At 38.8% G+C, this 16,758-nt stretch overlaps 1 protein-coding gene across 2 annotated transcripts in view; it reads right to left on the reverse strand.

The window, feature by feature from the left end:
* The window catches only part of LOC116508023 (MFS-type transporter SLC18B1-like), a 47,345-nt gene extending 30,643 nt beyond the window's left edge, over positions 1-16,702 (reverse strand). Inside the window, exons 1-6 of one of the 2 annotated variants that reach the window (XM_032216467.1) lie at positions 16,205-16,702; positions 14,041-14,180; positions 9,675-9,770; positions 6,931-7,004; positions 6,322-6,469; positions 28-184 (exon numbers count right to left, since the gene is read on the reverse strand). In XM_032216467.1, coding sequence (XP_032072358.1) covers positions 28-184; positions 6,322-6,469; positions 6,931-7,004; positions 9,675-9,770; positions 14,041-14,124 — 559 coding nt within the window. In that variant the 5' untranslated portion in view covers positions 14,125-14,180; positions 16,205-16,702. Of the gene's footprint in view, positions 1-27; positions 185-6,321; positions 6,470-6,930; positions 7,005-9,674; positions 9,771-14,040; positions 14,181-15,921 lie in introns of both variants that reach the window. The other variant, XM_032216466.1, reaches the window with a different exon arrangement.
* Positions 16,703-16,758: the final 56 nt, after the last annotated feature.

Below are 16,758 nucleotides of genomic sequence, written 5' to 3' on the forward strand. Positions count from 1 at the left end.
AAGAAAGGCAATAAAACCTCCACCTACTATAATTTGGTAAGATGAACATATTCAGAGGCACCATGAGCAGCATTACACTTCCAAGGGCAATGAAAGGAACTTCATAGCCAAAACTCTGGTACAAAAAGCCACCAATTGGAGGACCCAACACTAATCCCAATCCGGTAAAGACTTCAAGAATGCCCTAAAAAGAAAGAAGAAACAGCAGTGCAGTTATTAAGGATGGAGTTTTGGCACCAGAAGAAACCTACAGGCTTGGTGAATAACTGTCATTTATTAACAAGAGTGCTATAAGAATGGACTGCAGATGGCTTCTTGCATGTAACAGGTGCACAGAACCCCAATACAAACAATTGCTGACACATTTTAAAAGAGCTGATCATTATTGTGACTGATTAAAATTCTGCAAAACAAAATGGCATCCTGCTTCACTGACTTGCAGTGCCATTTTAAAAAGGCTTCACCGGCCTTCTGTGTGTCTTTTCAGGACACATCACTGAAAACCTTCCCAGTGAAGTAAAGTGAGCTGCCTTATGTTTTAGTTAGGGTTAGGATCAGTGGTGGATTGCAATTTATTTTACTACCGGTTTGCTCGTGCACGTGATTGCACGACGCTTCTGCGCACAGAGCCTCTTGCCACAACCACTACTGGTTCTCCTGATCCGGAGTAAACCAGCAGCAACCCACCTCTAGTTAGGGTTATGCCGCACCTTAATTAAGCCTGGGATGTGTCAGTTTGGTCTAGTGATTAAGGCACCAAGCTAGAAACCATAAGACTGTAATTTTTTGTCCCATTTTAAGCACAAAGCCAACTGGATGATTTTGGGCCAGTCACACTCTCTCAGCCCCAGGAAGGAGTCAATAGCAAATCATTCTGAAACCTTGCCAAGAAAACTGCAGAAACTAATCCAGGCATTCAATTAATGCTGACTTGAAGGTACAAGGGGAAAAAGAAGATTATGAAAAGAATTATAGTCCAGTTAACTTTTCTGGCCTCCTAGAGTACCTACAGAGATTATTCTGAATTGTTACCTATTAAAGTCATCCAAGAGGCTGGCAAAAGTACAGGATCATTTATTTTAGAGAAATATACAGTACATATAATTTAGGTGGAAAGGTTTTTTTGTCATTTTCAAATAGTGCCTTCATTAACAAATCCCTATTTAATTAATAATGAGCCTCTGCTTGTTGCTTTATATTATGTTACCCATTTTATTCTGAGTGGCTTTTTATTGTCATTTTAAACTCTAAAATGTTTCTGTTTGTTTAATGCTTAAGTGTATGTGTTTGATGTTTTAAAACCTTCTTTTTAGGATCCTTAAAGAGTACTTTTCTGAAGCGTGGAATAAAAACAGAATAAAATAGAAACAACCAGCAAGCAAAGGATCCTTGTGTTACTATTAATATTATTAGTGGTATTATTAAAATTCATTATAGCTGCCCACTCTCATAGACTCTGGACTGCTAAAAACATAAAAACATTGCAAGCATTTAAAAACATACAGCACCACAGGCAGCCTGGACCAAAATAATCATAATGAATACACCCTAGACCAGGATTCTCACAAACACTTTAACCCCAGTCCTGACAGCAAAGCCAGGTCACATGAGCTTTCTGAAAGAGAGAAGGTGCTGTTTTATCTCTGAGGAGAAATTGTTCCAGAGCACGGAGGCCGCCACAGAGAAGACACACTACCTCAAATCCATAAGATATCACTGTTTAATAAAAGGGATCTGGAATATACATTCATATTAGGTGGGGAGAAACAGTTGGCAGTCCCACAGGTATCCAGGTTGATACCAGAAAGGTCTTTATAGATAACAACCCGCATCTTGAATTGCTCCTGGAAACTGTCTAGCAGCCTATGCAGCTCAGTGACATATTGGCATACTAAAAAATGATAATACTGCTTTATACTGCACTAATGAACAGTGGTGGGTTACAACCAGTATGCCCCGGTACAGGCGTACCGGTGCCTGCCGGGAGCACTGGATACCGTTCTGTTCCGGTGCTCCGGAGGGCCTACCCACCCACCCGCACTCCTTACCTGTATTTGAGCTCTTCTGCGCTTCCATGCACACGCACGGAGCATACACTGCCTGCGCGATGCTCCACCGAACAGCTGGAGCATCGCGGAGGCATTGCAGAGCATCACAGAGGTGTCACAGAGGCATTGCAGAGCGTAGCAGGAGCTAAGGACACATGCGTGCGCTGTGCGCAAGTGCTGCGTATGTTCATGTGGTGGACGCTGGGCCCCGTTGCACCATTCCGGTTGCATTGGGATCCGGAACCCACCACTGCTAGTGAAGCCCTGCTTGGAATACTGTATACAGTTCTGGTCACCACAATAAAAAAAAATGCTAAGATTCTAAAAAGTGTACAACAAGGTTGAGAAATGATATGAAGACTAAATTGTATGGTGAATGGTTGGGGAAACTAGGGAAGTCTAGCCTACCAAAGTGAAGGACTGAGGGGGACATAATAACTGTCTTCCAATATTTGGAGGGATTGTCACAGAGAAGAGGGGATTGACTCATTCTCTGAAGCACAAGAGGGCAGGACAAGAAGTAATGGGTGGCACCTTGTCAAATCCAACCTAGAAGTAAGAAAAAAAACTTTCTGACACTGAAAACAATCAATGGAATATTTTGGCTCCTAGAATTGTGGGTACTACATCACTCAAGGTTTTCAAAAATGAACTGAACAACCATTTCACCAGTATGGTATAGAGCTCCTGCCTTGAGCAGGGGTTGAATTGCTGAGATCCCTTCCTGCCCTATGATTCTATATTCCAAATGCCCATTACTACTTAGATTGCTGCATTTTGTATTAGCTGTAGGCTCTGGATGATAGGGTTCATTAAAACCATGAAAGCAGAAGGGTTTCCACCAGAAGTTAGCAAAAATCTATAAAATGAAACAACTACTTGTCATTAAGCAGAAGTGAGAATAAGTACATTTACTGAGGAGTCATCTTTTTCAACTAATAGATTGTATTAAAAGGCACAAGCTTTTGTGAGCTTATCAGATGTCCAGAGTGGTTTAATTCTAGTGGGAGTTTAATTCTTCAGTCTTTTCACCAGCTCCTTGTATCTTGCATTTACTGAGGAGTCAGTCATCTTTTTCAACTAATAGATTGTATTAAAAGGCACAAGCTTTTGTGAACTTATCAGATGTCCAGAGTGGTTTAATTCTAGTGGGAGTTTAATTCTTCAGTCTCTTCACCAGCTCCTTGTATCTTGCAATACTCCTATTTCTCTTCCTCTCTGTTATTTTGGTAATCAATTTCCCAAACCCTATTGGCTGCTGAATTTCTTGTTATTTCAAAAGTAATGCATTATCTTAAACAAAAACATATTTTTCTTGGCATAAGTAGTGCTCAAAAAGAATGCGTATTATTTTAATTCCTTTTGTTGTGATTGAATTTCATCAGCACTCAATTTAAAAGCTAGCTTATACAAGAACAGAGCTGCCCTTTGGTTTAATTAGGTTATCCATAGAAAATCAAAAATGCATGGGCTCATCAATTCATTTTTTCTGGATAAACTTTTTCTCAAGGGAATTCAGTGTATTATAGCCTTCCTATGAATGCCTCAAGAAGTGTCAAATCACAGTTAGATGTCTTCCAGTCTTTCTCCCTCAATTTGAGCTTTTATGGCACAGGGAGGCATCTGATTTTTGGCAACCGATGTAGAAAGATAAAATTCTTTACTGTTGAACTACAAAGCCTAATTTCCCCTCTTTCTTAGATGTTTTGTGGACAACAATTTCTTTTCAGAAAAGACCTCATATTTTAGATACGTGAAGGAGGAGAGAATCAATATTTTGCATCTAGCTATATTAGGTCAATGGGAGGCGATGGCTCAGAGGCTAAGACGCTCAGCTGGTCAATCAGAAAGGTCAGCAGTTCGGTGGTTTGAATCCGCTATGTTACGGAGTGAGCTCCCATTACCTGTCCCAGCTTCAACCAACCTAGCAGTTCAAAAGCATGTAAAAATGGAATTAGAAAAATAGGAACCACATTTGATGGGAAGGTAACAACGTTCCGTGCACCTTCGGTATTTAGTCATGCCAGCCACATGACCACAGAGCTGTCTCTGGACAGCTCTGGCTCTTTGGCTTTGAAACAGAGATGAACACCGTCCCTAGAGTCAGGAACGACTCGCACATATGTACGAGGGGAACCTTTACCTATTATGACTGCAAGTAATAGGCAAGGAAAGACAGAGTCAATTATTTCAAAATATATGTGTAGATATGGAGGATACTGTATTTTTTTTTCTCACATTCTACTGATTAAAGTATGTTACAAAGTTACAATTAAGCATCCTCTATTTTTGATTGAGGTGAAATTACAAAATAGAGGTCTGACTGAAGAGTAAATTAAAGCACAGGATAAGGAGAAGCAAAAAGATGAAAGAATCAGGGTAGCTTTCAAGAAAATGACTGTGTTCTTTTGTTGTATATTAGGATGGAAAATACTATATTCACCAGAGTATGGAGCAGGGCTGTTAAACTCATGGCCCATGGGCTGGATGCATCACACACTGACCATACCAACACCTAGTTTAGCAAAAGGGGGGAAAGTCACGATACCGCTGTGACAACACAAATTTGACACCTTTGGTGTGGAGCTTTTAGATTTTTTTTTTAGAAAAGAAATGCTCATTCTTATAACAGTCATAGAACCAACCAACCAATTAATCAATCAATCAGATTAGAGCTGGAAGGGAACTTGGAGGGAACTAGTCCAACCCCTTCCTCAAGCAGGAGACCCTATACGATTTCTGATAGGTGGCTATCTAGTCTTTTCTTAAAACCTCTAGTGATGAAACACCTACAACTTCTGAAGACAAGCATTCCACTGGTTAATTGTCTTCATTGTTATGAAGTTTCTCCTTAATTCCAGATTGCTTCTGTCCTTGATTAGTTTCCATCTATTCCCTCTGGTGCTTTGGGAAATAAATTGACCCCCTCTTCTTTGGGCACCCACTCAAATACTGGAATACTGTTATCATGTCATTCCTAGTTGTTCTTTTCTCTAGACTGGCCATACCCAATTCCTACAACCATAGTTCCTATGTTTTTGTCTCAAGGCCCTTAATCATCTTAGTTGCTCTTCTTTGCCAAAGTATACAACCAAAGTATACATTATATTATAAATGTTATTAGATATACACAACATGGGCATTATTCTTAAATAGCCATTCATCTGGTTTTGTTTCCTAGCAGTGAGGTGTGGTGAGGTTTATGGCTGGTGAGGCACTTACACAGGGGTTTCAAATTTTTTTATACTTGTGGACTTCAACTCCCAGAATTCCACAGCCAGGCATGCTCAATTCCGATTTAAAGCGACAGCATTTGTTTTTCTCCTTTGCAAAATAAGTTTTACTTCATTATTTTTCTTCTCCTTTCCCTCCTTCCTCCCTCTCTGCCTCCCCCCCCTCCTCTCTCAAACAGACACACGGACACAGAGAAGTTGGATCCCTCTTTCATTCACTCTCTCTCAAACAAACACAAACACAGAAGTTGGTTTGGATATATTTTCCAATGGCTTGAAAGCAGCTCCTTTGCCATACCCCCCCCCATTCCCCTGCTGCCTTCCGATCCGAGCCTTTGATTGCAGGTGGAGCCACGTTGCCTTTTCAAAGTTGTAATCAGTGAAGCTGGGCTTATATACTTTTATCCAGCTGTGTGTGTGTGTGTGTGTGTGTGTGTGTGTGTGTGTGTGTGTGTGTTTGAAAAGGCAACGTGGCTCTGCATGCAATCAAACTTTTTGAATTCCTCCCCCCTGCCCACACACATACTTTTTCCAGCTGTTTCAGAGAGGATTTCAACTCTGTTCTTGCCTGCCATCATGAAAAGAAAAAAATGTAAAAGGAAAAAGGCAAGAGCTCTGAGGTCAGACAGAGCTAGCTGCTCCCAGAGCCTCCAAAAAGCCTCTAAAAAACGCCCTTTACAGGAGGCAGGAGGACCACGTGCCTCATCTACATAAGGAATTTTTCAGATTTTAACCCTTGCTTAGCTCTGCTCGAGTGATCATAAAGTCAGACTAAATGAGGCACCTCGTTCTTCTGCCGCCTCCTGTAGAGGGCACTTTTTTAGAGGCTTTTTTACACAGTTAAGCACTAAGCAGTGTCATCCACTGTGACTCTGGCAGCAACTAACTCAGCCTTTTTCCTTTTAATTTTTTTTTCTTTTCATGATGATAGTGATGAGGCCCTGCCTCCCCTGCCTCCACGTCCCTGTTTCCTAGCATAGCTAGGATGATTTCCCAAAAATCATCCTATGTTACATGATTTTGATTGGCTTCATACATACCATAACTGTAGCTACATTTTTTGGGAAAGCATTTATGAGAATAGAAAATGAGGCTGTCGCTGCAGCAGCAAAACCAATTGCATCCATTGCTCGGACCAAAAAACACAGCCCTATGAATATTGGCCCATCAGGTGCTCTGTCCAAAAATCTAAAGAGAAAGATATAATGAATCACTCTATCTCTTAAAGCAGATAATCCTGCTTTAATAACAGATGTTATTTAGACAGATGTTAAAGTTGTAGTATATTGACTGGTTTAGCAGTGTTCTACTGCAGAATAAAATAAAAGTAATTTGTATTTTCAGCAATGTTCCAAATCATAGAAGCACTAACAAACATTTCATCCTGATAAATTTATCAGGGTCAAGATAATTGCCTGGGACTTACAGCCTAATATTAAAAGGAATGGGGAAAAAAAGGTTACTTCTATTTTTCAAAGGAATGAAAACAATGAACTCCAGAGATAACCCATCCTTTCAATCACAGAATTAATAAAAGAAGTTAATAAAAGAAAAAAGAAAGTAGATACATATGCTAAAATAAAATAGCCACAGCAACACAGTAAAGCTTTTATGAAAAGATGCTGCATAAAACAGATATCTATACTCACCCAAAGAGAACCGTGACACATCCCGAGACGAACATGCCAGCAATAAACATAAATTTTGCTCCAATCTGTACAAGCTGTAAATTACATTTTTTTAAAAATGTTGCTTTGGAAACTTTCTTAAGTTTCAAAAACAAATGATATATTGACATAACCACATTTGTAACATAGAATTCAACCTAGTTTTACACAGTGAAATAAACTAGTGCAATTAACTGTTCTTTACTATTACTAACAGTTCATACATTAATGACATGATGATACTTTATGAACTACTGTAGTAGCAGTATTGTAATAATGCTTATGATCACCAAAGCTTATTGAAAAGATCTAGAAAAAGTGACTGATCCATAAAATAGTTTTTAAAAATGTAAAATGCATACCATGAATCTAATTCTAAATTCACCGCAGAATAAATTGGTCCTGATATTGCTGAAGCACCATGGGAAAATTTTTAAATTTCATAGAAAATGCAAGATACAGTAATAAACTATCAGGCAAAAATTTTGAGCTGGTGGACAATTTGAATACTTTTATGTTGAAGATGTGCTCATTAAATGACTACAAAAGAGGTTGTGCCTATTCACAAAATGGCTGCCATTCTGCAAGGCATAACAACGGAAACACAGGCCATTTTCTATCACTATAGCTTTGTTGTTTAATTAAAGGATCCAAGGATTTTTTTTTTAAAAAAAACTAACATAAAAAGTTTGAAAAGCCATAGTTTAAACCAGGGGTGTTAAACTCACAGCCTACGGGCTGGATGCATCATGTGCTGGCCACTCCACCCCGTTTTAGCGAAGGCGGAAAAGTCATATGTCACTTGATAACGTAACAACACAAATTTGACAGTCCTGCTTTAGATGATCAGGACACTGAAAAAAATATGTTATGTAGAAAATATAAAGGTTTTCAATTTAGCAAAATGGCTAAAAGCAGAACAGATTTAACAGATTAACGGAGTTGGAAGGGACCTTGAAGGTCATCTAGTCCCACCCAAGTAGGAGACCCAACACCATTTCTGACAGATAGCAGTCCAGTCTCTTCTTGAAAACTTCCAGTGATGAAGCCCCCACAACTTCTGAAGCCAAGATGTTCCATTGGTTGATTGTTCTCACTGAAATTTTTCCTTATTACCAGGTTGAATCCCTACTTGTTCAGTTTCCATCCATTATTCCTTGTCTGGCCTTCAGGTGCTTTGGAAAATAGCTTGACCTCCTCCTCTTTGTGTCAGCCCTCAAATATTGGAGCACTGCTATCATGTGTCACCTAGTCCTTCTCTTTACTAGACGAGCCTCCAGTCCTTCTCTTATCATTTCAGTTGCTGTTCTCCGCACTCTTTCTAGAGCAGGTCTCAGCAACCTGCGGCTCCAGAGCTGCATGCGGCTCTTTCACCCTCTGCTGTGGCTTCCTGTGTCCCAGTCTGGTGAGATTTGAACTGACAAATTTCAGGCAGCAGTCAGTGAACAGAAGGAACCTGCACTACTACACTCTAACCACTGCACCACCACAGCTCATATAAGATCTAATAGGACGGAATCACTAAGTGATTCCAATTAGAATTGTCATCTTAAAGTACGTGTTCAGTCACTACCTCTGTCTGGAATAATATTTCCTCTGATGTGAGATCAATCTCTTCCTTCCAGGTTTTTTTTTTAAGTGTATATCTGGCTACGCTAAGCCTAATGAATGCGGGCTAGGCTGTTGTGACTGCCCTTCAAATTGATGGATTGGTCTTTATTCTTACCATAAATGTTTTAGTCATAACTCCTGATTGTATAAGAATATAAAATATTGTTTTCAATTTAAAATTTTGGTTGTAATTTGTAATATATATTGTGGAGTTATATTCTACACAAAGATGGTAGATTTGGAGCGTTCTAGAAACTAGATAAGAGAGAGAGAGAAAAAAGAGAGAGAGAGAATGAGAGAGAGAGAGAGAATTGAAAATTTTGCTTGCTACAGATTTGCATTTGTTTATGTGCTGGAAGAGATTGAACAGTATGCCATTGATATTACTGTAGTTGTATATTACTGTATTTGTATTTGTACTGAATAAGACGCACCAGAGTATAAGCCGCACCAAGATTTTGAAAAGGGAAATTGCACTCTGTTTTGCACTCTGCAGACCTCCCCCAAATGACCTGTTTTTCATGAAAACCACCCGTTTTTGGCAAAAATGGGCCCGTTTTTTGTCAAAAAAGGGCATGCATAGTCTTTATAGAGGCTTATAGAGTGCTCCTGGAGGTTAGCAGGGGAGGGAAACAGCCTGTTTTTCACTCATTTTTGCTCTCCCCAGCCCCCAGGAGCACTCTGGAAGCCTCCTAAAAGCTATGCATGGCCATTTTTTTAAAAGGGGGCAAAAAAACCAGATTTTCAGCCTCTTTTTTGAGGGAAAAAAAGTTGCATCTTATACTCCGAAAAATACAGTAATTCTTTCTGTTGCCCCTGGGCCATGAATTAAGATTCTCATATAGTCCTAAACTCTTTGATTACTTTATAACTTGAATGGTTTTGGATTTCAGAGACCTGTTGAGAGAGTCAATTTTTGCAGAAATCTAAGGGCACATGTTCAACTGACAATGTTTTTAGTTAATATGCACTACCATTTGGAAAGCTAACTTTTCCCAGGCACTTTGTTTACAGAAGATTAGAACATTATGATCTATTTCACTGGTGCAATGAACTTTTTATCAGGCTATATGATATTTTTGCGTAGTCATCATGGTATTTTTGAAGATACTTACATATTTTCCCATTATCAATGATGTCAGGAAGTTGAATAACGCAAAGCATCCAAAAATAAATCCAACAATTGTACTACTAACTCCTTTCTTTTCTGCCTTAAAAAATCAAATACAAAAACTTTTTTAAAAAAAGTCAGTAGAATGCACAAAATAATTACATAGCTCAAATTTTACAAAATGGCCTAATGGAAATTGGCTTACCACAATGCCATAGGAAAAGAACTTCTGACTATGATATAATATACATGTCTTTTACCTGATTTGTTTTCTATAATTTGCATTTTTTGTGATATGGTTACATTTATACACTCCCTTTTAGCTGTAAGTCTTACAGTATTGTGAAAAATGATTGCAAGTATAAAAGTGTAAAATAAGAACAGGAAAAAGTGGCATGTTGGCCTAGTGGTAAAGCTGCTCACCTTCTACTCAGAAGGTTAAGAGTTCAATCCTAGATAGCGGCAGATGTTTTTCTCTTAGAGTGCAAAGAAAAAATATCTGCTGCAGGTTTAATTGCTGGTTTTACTATTTCATCACTAGAGACTACCTGGATGTTGATAATTACATTGCCACTTGGTTCTAATTTATTTCACCCCATGTGTTCTATAAACTTAGCACTAGTGCTACAGTGAACCTTAGTTGTGCCTTTCTCCCAAAATCTAAACGATCTATGGTTGACCTTGTAACCTACAAAAAATAACTGTTGAGGTCTATGTTGCCCTTTCAGTCTTACTTGTGAGGGAATATGCCCCCATGCTGGGGCTCCGAATGTATGTAGGTAACTTAAATCTGGTTTTTTGCCATGCCACCTAGTGAATGGTAATTCACCGGTTGTTGTATTCACATTATTTAAAACATGGTTACTACACATCATAGCTTCACCCCACAGTGTTTCCGGCAAACCTGAACCAGATATCATAGTTCGAGCCATGGCCTGCAATGTTTACCCCCTTCGTTCTACAAACGAGTTATGTTGTGGCCTATAAGGAGCAGAACGTTTGTGCTCAATTCCAGCTGTTCTCAACATAGTTTGGAATTTATAATTGGTAAACTCCCTCCCATTATCAGTAACTACAGTGATAACCTTGGCTTTCATCTTTCTCTCAACAAACCTCAGCCAATTAAAGAAATGCTGAAATGTTTCTGTTTTGTTTTTCATTAAATAACAGAAACCATATCGGGAATAATGATCCATGATATTCAAAACATAACAGGCACCTCCCAAACGGGTTTTAAAGGTCCTATTATATCAGCAAAAACAACCTGTAGAGGTTACTTTGTTTTAAAACCATTCAGTCTGTTGGCAGGAGTAACTTTGCTCTTCTCCTGATTGCAAACATTGCACTTTAAATATTTACTGCATGGTTTTAGTTTTACTCCCTCTGCCAACTTAACAGTTTGTTGCAGCATCTTGAAATTAATGTGGCCCATGCGTCTATGTAGTAAATGTATACATTTGTCATGTGGTTTCCCATTATCATAAACTGTGTTAGCCATCTGGCCATCAGATATAACATATAAACCATTTGTTAGTTTGGCAGTAACCCTATTACCTTCTTTTTCAATTATACAGTTATGTCCCCTAAAGATTACTACATAGCCAATATTAACTAGAGCCCTTACTGATAATAAATTAAATTTCAGTTTAGGTACATATAACATTGGTAACTTCTCCTTTAGGAATGAACAACATGCATTACCTTCACCAGCCGCCTTCACCTTCCATCCATTTGCCAAACATACATGTTCCTTGCTCATGGTCATTTTTACAAACCTTTTTCTATCACTAGCAGTGAACTGTGATGCTCCACTATCAACAACCCACAAATCATGGTTTACTGGTGCATTGCTAGACATAGCCAAAGTAGACATAGCTAAGTTGACATTAGCATTTTTTCTAGCTCTTCCGGCATTCTGCTGTTTTGCCTTTTTACAGAACCTAGCTATATGTCCCTTAGCCCCACAAGAATAACATTTTCGAACAGTATAGGCAGTAGAAGGTGACTCCTCATGTTGTGGTGGTTTCTCTCTCAGTTGTTCCCTTTCCATCCTTCTTCTTGACTCTTCCAACAGTCGTGCAGTAATGTCAGTCAATGTTAGTTCATTTCAGGTTAGGATTTCAAGAGACGACACAAAAACATCATAACTCTAAACCAGTGAGGAGAGTTTGATATAAACTTGATGTAGCTCAGAAAAAATTAATTCTTTTTCATGTAGCTCCTGAAAAACCACTTTCATGAATGTTAAATGAGCTAACATATCTCCACCTTTCAGAAGACGTGCCCTAAACAGTTTGTATGTAAGATGTATGTGTGCACCTACAGTGTCATGCACATAAATTCTCTCCAAATTCTCCCAACATCTTGCAGCAGAATCTTCTCCACGAATGTGTACTAATTGTTGGTCATTCAGTGTTATAATACACAACGCCCGTTTGTTGCTTCACTGAAAATCTGCTATCTTCTTTGCATCATCATCGTTATTTGGATTCCAAGCAGTTACATCCGGTGGATTCTGTACAGCATCCCATAAACCTTCCCTACACAGGAGTAGACTGCATTTCATAGACCAGGAAACATAGTTTGTTCCATCCAACCAGGTTATCATTGATAGACTTGTTGATGGGTTGCTCACCATCTTCTCCAGGATAGTAAAATCACTAAATAAACAGCTGTCTGTATGCGGTATTGCGCATCAACACCAACTCTCCTTTAGCTACGTCTGGTACACTCTGGGCCCATAACCAGTGTTATGTAAGCTCCCCGTTGGGAGAGCGAGTATGTTCAGCGAAGCAGTGTGAGAGTCGTGTTGGAGAACACACAAACCAGCATACCAAGACACTGCAGTTTAAATAGGCTTTTACTTTCGTTGAAATAGAGATATCAGAGTCCATCAAACAGTCCAAGTCATACACGGATAATTCAGTCAGTCATCAATGTCTTTCAGTTAAGGGATAATCCAAATAACATAGTCCAGTAACATATAATCAGTCCAGTAATCAAGGTTTGCTAACAGTTGCAAAACTTACAATAGCTCACAGCACTCAGATCAGATCAGCCTAGCATCTAACAAACAGAGAGAGAGCTAACAGACATTCTGGCTCCCTCTTATGGCCAATTGAGGAAAACAGCAACCAATCACATTTTACAGTATGATTTAAAGAAACAAGTATAACATTGTTACATGGTTTATATACTGCCAACCCAACAGCTAGAATTATATTCCTAACACTCCACATGGCATCAGGAAAAGCATCTGGCCTGTAATTTCTATTTCTATTCTATTTCTATTTATTGAATTTATAGGCCGCCCAATCCCGGAGGACTCCGGGCGGCTTACAGAAATAAATGCTCAGTTGCACTCAGTCGGCCCAGCTCTACCCTGAATTAAGGGACTACAGCAGGCATGTCAAACTTGCAGCCTGCCGGCTGGATGCATCAAACACTCGCCATGCCCACCCCTGTTTTAGCAAAGGGGGGGAAAGTTGCAATATGTCACATGACAACATGTAATTGCAACTTTGACACCACTGGACTACAGGGTTTTAAAAAGCAAAAAAAAAAAAAGCAACAAGAGGAAAAATAAATTTAAATGCATGAACGCCTGTGGCATTGGAATGGTGGCAAATATTGAAAAGTAGTATGAATTTTTTGCTGCTTTTGGTACCCCATCTCTCTGAGTTCAGTCATTTGTATAATTATTTTTTGTCAGCTTAGGTGAATGTTTAGCAAGTGGTAACAATTTGAGAAAAATTGCACATATATTCAAATGTCTGAGTGATTGTAAATCATACACCAAAAAGAACACTGTTACAGCAAATGGAGGTGGTGTAATCATTTATAATACATATCCATGATTATGCAAGCCGTTTCTGTATGAATGCGAAGTGAATGTTCTGAATTCCCTTTTAAAAACCAAGCAGCACAATGGTGCTCAGTCCTCAAAGAATGCAAGTATACAACTTTGTAGAAACTGCTTTAAAAAGGCTGCTTAAACTCAGTGGAAATCCAACCAAGAGGAAAGATGTTGGAAGAATTGCACATGTTTATTTGGTTTTTTAAAATAGTAAATAGACAAAGAAAAAAGCTACCTAATGATATAATTATTTAAACTAATTCAAACTTTTACACCAACTTTTAAAAATGTTGTAACTATTATGTTGCTCCTACATATGTACTAGATTTGAGGAGGGAGACAAAACACTTTTTGTAGCAAATAAAATTTTACAAAATGTGAATTTTTATATTTTGTGAACTAAAAACTGATAAAAGAGCAAATGAGTCTTTGTTATATGAATTGCTGTATCACAGAGGCCATCATTAAAGAATCTTATTGCAGACTTTTGTTTTAAACATATACATCCATTTACCTCTCTTGGAAAAAATGGTCCCAGAATCGAGTAGCAAACCATTGAACCAAAGTTGAGGGATGCTGTTGATATCATGATAAACATCTGCTGTCTGCTCAGCCGTTTTGGTTCCTCATTGGCAATCTGCGATCTGTCATTATCTGAGGAGCAAAAATCTCTCTTAGAATAGAAAAATAAACTCAGCCTTCAAAACTAATAGAAACAAACATGGTTCTGACACCCATCAGCTAGCCAAAAAAATAAATAAATACAGAACCTTGTATTTCAATAGGAGCATGCTTGTTTTATAACTTGTCTCAAATCTATTCATGACTACAGTTCTGTTATAAAGCTGTAGTTAAAACAAGAACAACAGATTTCTAAAACACACTCACTAGATAGTGCATTCTTGAGCAAGTTTTAGAAATACAGAGATTAATATTCAAAATCTGTCTTTCAGTAGGATTAGGAATATGAGAATTCATCTGTACTTTAGCCTCCCCTAATCCAGAGCCTCCAAATAAATTGGGTTGCAGCTTCTAGAATTCATATGCTAGCTGGAAACTTGAGAAGATTCAGTCCAAACAATTGAAGAAAGACTGATCGAGAAAGACTGATTTTGTTGGTATCAGATTTTTGAAACTAAAATTTTTATGTCTTGAAATGCTCCAGACTAAATACTAGGTATGAACTAAGCAATGAGAGAAGAAAAATATCACCAAGGTAATGTTTATCTTTAATTTAACATTCTAAGTTATTATTTTACATATTTACAATGCAACTCAGTGCTTCTTTATTCAGACCAAGTTATAATGTAATATTGATCTTAGGTGTCTTCATGTCCCTCTTGACTGCTAGTGAATTAATGGACAGGTCCCTGCAGGTTTCTTTACAACGTTTTTCAGAAGTGATTTGTATTTGCCTATTTCCTAACACTGAAAGAAAATGACTAATCCAAAGTAATTTAACTGGTTTCAGCCTAAGGCAGGACTAATCACTTAATGGTTTCATTATGATAGTTTCATACTCATCTTTCTTTACTTCCTCTGTATTTATTTATATATACATACATATTTAATCTACATGTAATCTAACCTATATGTAATCTAATGAGAGAGAGTGGGGAGAGGGGGAAGGAGAGGGATCTATCTAAATTCCTTCATGGAAGTGTCCCAGATTCTAACCCAATTCCTTTAACCTCTGGACCAAACTGTCATATACATTATTGTTTTTAATGTCTTCAAGTTAGTCTCAACACCTGGCAACTGCCTGGACTATTATAGTGTCTGTAGGTTGTTTTTGTTTTTGTTTTAGCATTTGGAAGAAATCTTTGGAAGCAGTTAGCCCTTGCTTTCTTCCTAAAATTTGGTGTCTCAGGCAGGACCCCAAGGAACAATCTCCCAGTTTGTTAAAAAAAAAAAAAAAAAAAAAAAAACACCCTCAAGCACTCCTAGGTAGTAGATATGACCTTCAAAAATTCAGTTTACAAGGCTAATTTTTGTAAGTATGCCAGTTTGATGTAGTGGTTAAGGCACTAACTTAGAAAACCAGGACACAGTGAATACTAGCCCTGCCTTCTGCACAAAGCCAGCTGGTTGACCTTGGTCCAGTCGCTTTGTCACTCCTGGGAAGGAGGCACTGCCACGAAAACTAGTAAGCCTTGCCAAGGAAAGTAGAGGACTTGGCAAGAAAACCTAGGCACTCACCAGAAATCAATACCATTGCATAACCTCTTTCTAAGGATAGAGGGGTTAAAATCCACTAGCCTTACATATGATCAAACATGTGGAGAGCACAGGGGCTGTTTGTAATTCCAGACTGACATTCCTCCGATGAGAGCACTGCGGGGAGGGGAGAAAACTACCCCAGGAATGCCGACAATAAGTTCTGCCCCCCCCTCACCTGGACTCTCGTCATCCGGGGGACCCATCGCTTGGTAGCTTTCCATAGCCGCGGAGCTCCTGTTGTAAAGCGGCTTGGAAAGGAGCGGAGGCTGAACCCCCCTGCCTGTCTCTTCGAGGTCCACCCTCACAGAGTCGATAAAGTTCAGCTGCCGCGGTCAGGAACTTCCTAAGCGTCCGGAGAAAGCGATTCCGATTCAGCCGGAAGCCGAAATCTACCCAAGGCTGGGATCCCTCCTTTTAAGTTAGCCGCTGAGATCGGAAATTATCTCATATTTACTCACCTGTCAGCAAGCCAGATTTATTACTATGACGACGTCCCAGGCACGCTTCAGCGCCCTTTGGAAATTAAGGATAAAAGGTCGAGTTATGCTCTTCTCTGCAGTCTTATTTATAACAGCCGGTATTGCTTTCTTCCGGATTTTAATCCCCCCTCCTCTTCTTTTTTTTCTTTACTTCCCAGTTTGCCTTAAAAATCCCTTGGTCCTGCTTTGCTTTTTGATATCAACCAAAAGGTTAAGTAAATGAGAAAGAAACATATGGAATATCCGAACCTTAATTGTACTCTAGGGGTCGTTTGGAAATGCACTTAGTTTTATATATTTACACTATACTGTAATATGGTTTACGTTAATGTATTGAACTCAAGCCACGGTGGTCAGTAAGCCATAATTTATGGCATATTAAAGTTATCTAAATCTTTATCTAAAGAGGAGGAGAGAAATGAGGAGTGGAAAGGGGAGAGAATAGTAGGAGAGAGAAAGGGGAAGTAGAGAAGGGAAGGAGGACAGAGAGAAGAAAGGAGGTAGGGAGGGGGATGAGAGAGGGAGAAGAAAGT

This window comes from Thamnophis elegans, chromosome 4, assembly GCF_009769535.1.
Source record: "Thamnophis elegans isolate rThaEle1 chromosome 4, rThaEle1.pri, whole genome shotgun sequence".
Classification (NCBI taxonomy): Eukaryota; Metazoa; Chordata; class Lepidosauria; order Squamata; family Colubridae; genus Thamnophis; species Thamnophis elegans.